The 6716-nt window shown below is 36.7% G+C and overlaps 1 protein-coding gene across 1 annotated transcript; it reads left to right on the top strand.

Annotated features, from left to right (window-relative positions):
• The first annotated feature begins 2166 nt into the window (after positions 1-2166).
• LDL2 (LSD1-like2) lies at positions 2167-6137 on the top strand. The gene is made up of 3 exons (XM_016315702.3): positions 2167-2256; positions 2471-4162; positions 4850-6137. Exons 2-3 carry the CDS (start codon positions 2632-2634, stop codon positions 5557-5559), a joined length of 2241 nt encoding a protein of 746 aa, XP_016171188.1. The 5' UTR covers positions 2167-2256; positions 2471-2631; the 3' UTR covers positions 5560-6137.
• Positions 6138-6716: the final 579 nt, after the last annotated feature.

Genomic DNA, 6716 nt, shown 5'->3' with positions numbered 1-6716 from the left:
AATTTAGACAAGTACTTGAGAGTCCCTTTGCTGCATGATCCTACAAGAAAAAAAGATTTTTAGTTCATCCTTGATAGAATGACATCTCGGCTTAGCACTTGGAAGGCACGAAATCTTGCTCTTGCGGGTAGGATCACTTTGACCCAAACATCTTTAACAACTATCCCTATGTCATGTAAACAATGAAACTGCCATTGAGTGTGTGTGACATGATTGATTAAGTTTGTAGAAATTTCGTGTTAGGCAGTAGTAGAGCTGGTAGTAAGGTCCATTTGGTTAGTTGGGAGAAACTATATTTGCCAAAAAAAATTGATGGCTTGGGTTTTAGACCGGTCAAAATAGTAAACAATGCTAATCTTATGAAATTAGCAAGGAACTTGGTGCAAAATAGGGATGCTCTTTGGGTCAAGGTAATCAGAAGGAAATATAAATGTAGGAAAATTACCATGCCCATCATCAAGAAGTTCTAATCCTATTCGAATGCTTAGAAGGGTATCACTCAAATATGGTCTAAATTTGAAAGGGATCTAGTATAGCGGATCACTGATGGTGATAACACTCGATTTTGGAAAGATCATTAGATCTTGGGCATGAATAAATTTGAAGACTTTGCTCAACAAGATATATCAGAGGATATGCTGAACGACACGGTCAATGAATATGCAACAAATGACAATTGGGATTTAGGTAATATTGAGGAGGTTTTAAGAAAGGATTGGGTCCTATTTTCTCATCCTTGAAGATTTTAGAAGCAAACTTAGGGGATGATCAAGTAGCGTGGCTTCTTAATTCCAATGATAAATTTAACATTAAGTCAGTTGTTCGCTCTCTACTTAAATGCATCTAAAGACTCTAAGGCTGATTTAATTTTTAGAATTTGAAAAGTTGAATCTTCCAAAGACTGCACACCTTTCTTTGGTTAGTTGCTAATAAAATCCTTTGACAAATGAGGTTCGAGTTTGTAGGTACATGACCCAAGAAGATATTTGCCCGGTTTGTGGTTCTTTTTCAGAGTCTTTGCTCCACGTCCTTCGCGACTATAAATTCACAAAAATACGTGGAGGAGCATGGACGCGTCATTGAGTTCCCATACGTTCTTTAATAAACCTGTCTTTCCCTGTTTGTTAAAGAACTTATCATTTCAATCCCATTACCAAGACGTTCCTTGGTCCTTATTGTTTTCTTGCATCTTATGCTCTCTTTGGTATTGTCGTAACAAGCATATTTTTGAGAGAGACAATGTAATAGATGAAGGTAAGATCCATGATTTGGTGGTACACTTAGCTAAAGAGTATAACTCAACGCATAAGAAGATAGCTCGGATAAAGAAAAGAGTTGGATGCTTTGTTAAAAAACAAATCTGTTGGATCCCTCAACCCCTCCTTTCATTAAGCTGAATTCCGATAGCTCTATTACAAAGGACGGTTAGGCGGCTTGCAGTGGTATATTAAGAGACCATGAAGGTAAGTTCTTGGTTTTATTACAATGCAAATCTAGATAGCTGTACTGTGACTTTAGTAAAATTTCGGAGTAGTTTGTTGGGTTTGAATTTGACCTAAACCATAGATACCTGAATATTTGCATAAAAGTCGACTCTAAAAGAGCAGTAACTCTTTATATTTAAGAAATCATCGAGTTGCACTCTACAAGAATGTTAACTTTGGCAATTAAAGAAAGGAATAAGCTAACTAATTGGAATATTCATGATGAATTTCAAAAAACAAATGTTTGTGCAAATAGATTGGTTTGACAAGAGTATGAATTTCAGCTAAAATATTATTTTTTTTCTTTTCTATTTTTTTTGTATATTTCTTTAAATTTTTATGTAGATTTTATTAGGACTGCTTTTTTAAACTAATTTCTATCTTTTTTTTCTGAACTTATTTTTTACTGTTTATTAAATAAATCAAAATATAACTTGAAATACATAGATAATAATATACCATTTTCTTTTTTTATGGTCAAAATTGTAGAAAAAATTTAAAAAATTCTATTCACACTCATCTTCGTTTGAATTAATTCATGAGAAAATACAAAAAATTAATTTTTAATTAATATTAATTAAATTTAGAATTTAAAATTTAAAATTAATAAAGTAATTTAAAAAAAATTAACTAATATTAAAAAAAATTCAATAAGGTTACTCTTAATTCATATTTCATCCTTGGGATAAATCAAATAATATTTGTCGCATCTCGCATGCAGTGTGTGTGTGTCTCTCTCTCTAGTGAGAAGAAACCTCCGCATCCAATCGCTGTAAGCCCTCTCTCTTTCTCAACAATTTCCTCTTGTTCTCATTTCTTGCGTTCTTTGTTTCATTAATCAGTGGCTAAATGAGTAAATAGCGTCCATTGAGCATTTCTTTGCCCCTTCTTGCATTAACAAAATACCTTTGATTTTTCCGATGTGCCGCCGATCTGCCCTTCTCTCGCCGGATCTCTGTTCTGCTCTTTCTGTGCTGTCTGCTCAGCTGTTCCGCCGCCGTGCTCTGATTCGGTCCGTTGAGGTTTCATAGGAAATTAGGAATGTATTATGGGGTTTTTTGAAATAGTTTAAGTTGAGGCATGTTTCTTTGTTGACCTAGGGTTAGGATTTTTGTTGGTTTCATTATTTGAACCCTAGATAGCAACAATGCAAACTCCATGTTTGGATGGATCGGTTGCGAAGCGTTCGCTGAGAAAGAAGGCGAATTTGCGGAGCTATGACGAGAATTTGATGGATGAGATTTTTGAGGAGGAGTTAGGGAGTGGATTGAAGAAGAAAAGTAAGACCAAGGAGGCTTTGGAGAAAGAGACTGAAACCGAGGCTATGATTGCGTTTTCTCTAGGTTTCCCCATTGATGCTTTGCTTGAGGATGAGATTAGAGCCGGCGTTGTGAGACAATTGGGTGGGAAAGAGCAAAATGATTATATTGTCATAAGGAATCATATACTAACTCTGTGGAGAAGTAATGTGAGGGTTTGGTTGACGAAAGGGCATATTCGAGAGACCGTGAGCAGTGAGTGTGAACATTTGATTAATTCTGCTTATGACTTTCTTCTGTACAATGGTTACATTAATTTTGGGGTTTCGCCTGCGTTTACTGCTCAAATTCCGGAGGCAAATGAAGGGACCGTGATTGTCATTGGTGCTGGTCTTGCTGGATTGGCAGCAGCCCGGCAGCTATTGTCGTTTGGTTATAAGGTTGTGGTTTTGGAAGGCAGGAACCGTCCTGGTGGCAGGGTTTATACTCAAAAAATGGGGGCCGATGGGAAATTCGCTGCGATAGATCTGGGTGGGAGTGTTATTACTGGCATTCATGCTAACCCTTTGGGGGTTCTGGCTCGACAGCTTTCTATACCGCTTCATAAAGTTAGAGATAATTGCCCCTTGTACAAGCCAAACGGGGAACCGGTTGATAAGAAAATGGATGCAAGTGTTGAGTTCGTATTCAATAGGTTACTTGACAAAGTTATGGAGCTGCGGAAAATTATGGGTGGGTTTGCGAGTGATACATCTCTTGGTTCAGTCTTGGAGACACTCAGGCTTTTGTATGCTGTGGCTCGAAGTCCTGATGAGAAGCAGTTGCTTGATTGGCACCTTGCGAATTTAGAATACGCAAATGCTGGATGTCTTTCGAATCTTTCAGCTGCGTATTGGGATCAGGACGATCCATATGAAATGGGTGGTGATCATTGCTTTCTTGCTGGAGGCAATTGGAGATTGATAAAAGCCTTATGTGAAGGAGTTCCTATTTTTTATGAAAAGATTGTCAGCACCATCAGATATGGAAATGACGGTATTGAGGTTATTGCAGGGGACCAAGTCTTCCAAGGAGATATCGTTTTGTGCACTTTGCCTCTTGGGGTTCTGAAAAAGAAGACTGTGAGCTTTGAACCCGAATTACCTCCCAGAAAGCTAGAAGCAATTGAGAGGTTGGGATTTGGGCTGCTGAACAAAGTAGCAATGGTTTTTCCTCATGTGTTCTGGGGTGAAGAACTGGACACATTCGGATGTCTCAATGAATGTAGCCATCAACGTGGTGAATTCTTCTTGTTTTACAGTTACCATACTGTTTCTGGAGGCCCAGCACTTCTTGCACTGGTGGCTGGTGAAGCCGCACAAAGCTTTGAATCCACAGATCCATCTGATTTGCTCAATCGGGTTTTGAACGTCTTAAGAGGTATTGATTTAGTTCATTGATTGTTTGTGAAAAATCAAATGCTAGTATATCATGTTATTTAATATACCAAATTTTGATATTTAATTTAATTTTATTTTGCTTTGCCTTTTTCGTTTCATTTACTAATTCATGGTATGGAATATTGTAATCCAAAAAAGGATCACATATTTATTTATGTTGCCACGGTTTAGTCAGATTTTGTAGTCTTAGTCACAGCCTCTATTACATCATTATATATGAAATTTTCTTTACCGAACATGTTCGCTCCTTCCACATGCCCCCCTGTTTATAAATAGAAAAGAGTAATAAAGTACTAATAAACAATAGTATAACTATGACTTCATAAGTGAATGCAATACTGGAATAGTCATGGAAACTTAACTGTTTAATTCAAGAAATCGGGTATGGAACTCCTGAAAACACAAGAAAAGAAACCAGTATTAATTCAATTATAAAAATTGTATATATCTGTTGAATGTGTTCTTAGCTTTATGTTTTGAATATATATCATGATGATGACGATGATTATAAAAGTAGGGATCACCTTATACTGGGTGTAAATTCTTGTTATACTTGTACTATCAAGTAACCTTTACAAATTATGAGTTTTATCAATCCAACTATTTATTTAATATCATGTTATATTCCTTTGCCTGTTTTGCTTCATGTGTGGCATCTATTATGCAGGTATATATCAATCTAAAGGTATCACTGTGCCCAATCCGATACAGTCAATTTGCACACGATGGGGCAGCGACCCACTATCATGCGGTGCATATTCTCATGTTAGTGTGCAATCATCTGGTAGTGATTATGATATACTCGCTGAAAATGTGGGTAACCGACTGTTCTTTGCTGGTGAGGCCACAAGTAGGCAGTACCCAGCCACAATGCACGGTGCTTTCCTGAGTGGGTTGAGAGAAGCTTCACGCATTTACCAATCAGGCCGTGTTCGGCAAAACTATCCTAGAAAGTACACGGTAAAGAATATCGGGCCGAACAATGATGTACTGTTAGATATATTCAAGAGGCCTGATTTGGAGTATGGTAAATTTGCTTTTATATTTGATCCTTCATCGGAAAGTCTGCAATCAATGGGGCTTATGCAAGTCACTTTCGGTGCTTCTGAGGAACATTACAAGGATCTGTTAAACAGCTATCCCTATCCCTTGAAGTTGCCGTTGCAGCTCTACGCAATCATGTCTCGTGAACAGGCACTCCAATTGCAACAAATTTCGGGAGGGGATGAAAGTAGACTGTCATATTTGACAAAAAGCCTGGGGTTGAAACTTATGGGATCGAATGCTTTATACAACGCAGGACACACTCTTATAGCTAGCATAGCTAGCTCGCGAAAAGGCAGGTGGAGGAACCGTGCAACTTCAATTTTCATGTAAGTAGATGTGGATAATGCTATAGACACCCTTCACAAAAGCATGGATTTTCTGCTTCTAGGGTTCACATTGTGTATGTAGGCAAATTAGATCACTAATTTTTCTGCTAGAGATAGATCTTGAAGATTTGACCCCCAGAGAAGATTTCAATCTCATTTGTTAGCTAGCTAGCTGATCATAGGAAACTTAAAACCATAGGAACATTGAGTCATTTGAAATTTGAAGACAATAGACACTAGTAATCCATGGGATGGTTGAAGAATCAGCATGCAGAGAAAGGTACAACCGTACAAGACATCTTATGTTCATGTTAAACTTCACAGCGTCCCACAGGATATGATTGTATTTTTAAGGTAGACCTGTTTGGTTTACCTAGATTGTTTTTGTATCATAATTCTTTTAGTTCTACGGGTATTCACCCATTCAATGTTGTAGTTAACACAATAAGTATCTATACAAGCTTGCTGCTAGGTGAAGTGGCGGCTTCTAAATCATCCCTGAATGAGGTATGGACCCGACATCCAGGTACCAAACCTCTCCCATGGGTGTCTCCAATGAATTTGAGTACATATTAGAAGAGTTGAAGTCTTTGAATGTATTATTCTATCAAATGTACAGGAAATCATCATTTTTATAGAGGAATTACAGAAATAGAAATAATTAAAAAATAAGAAAAAAGAGAAAAATACTAGCTTAAAATAAAAGAAAGATTTCTAATTATAAAATTCTTAAAATTAAGCTAAACTAAAAAAGAAAATGATTTATAATTAATTCTATTTACATAAAAGATTGATGAAAGTAATTAGAAGCTGGCTTTAAGATATCATTCATTGACAACTTGCTTATTATGCTATCAAAAGTTTTCTTGAGTAGTCCTTTAGTTAGAACATTTGCTAATTGTTCCGTGGTTGGAACATATGAGATGCAAATCTGCTCTCTCTCTCAATCTTTTTTTTCTGATAAAATGCTTGTCAACTTCAACATGTTTAGTTCTATCATGCAGCACTGGATTATGAGAAATAGAAATTGTAGATTTATTGTCACAATACAACTTTATTGGTGGAGAAATGGGAACTTTTAGTTCTTGTAGGATTTTCTCTACCCAGTGTTTCACATATTCCATGAGCCACTCCTCTAAACTCAGTTTCTGCACTACTTCG

The sequence above is a fragment of the Arachis ipaensis genome, chromosome B8 (genome assembly GCF_059453495.1).
Source record: "Arachis ipaensis isolate K30076 ecotype BB chromosome B8, ASM5945349v1, whole genome shotgun sequence".
In the NCBI taxonomy this organism is placed as follows: domain Eukaryota; kingdom Viridiplantae; phylum Streptophyta; class Magnoliopsida; order Fabales; family Fabaceae; genus Arachis; species Arachis ipaensis.
The sequence above is the reverse complement of the archived record's forward strand: the minus strand, read 5'-3'. Positions and strand labels throughout refer to the sequence as shown.

What these genes read in the sequence shown, in the direction of transcription:
- LDL2 (XM_016315702.3), top strand. Translation starts at nt 2,632, where the DNA reads ATGCAAACTCCATGTTTGGATGGATCGGTTGCGAAGCGTTCGCTGAGA. An exon ending in GGTTTTGAACGTCTTAAGAG is followed by an intron (nt 4,163 to 4,849) that starts GTATTGATTTAG and finishes TCTATTATGCAG; the next exon opens with GTATATATCAATCTAAAGGT.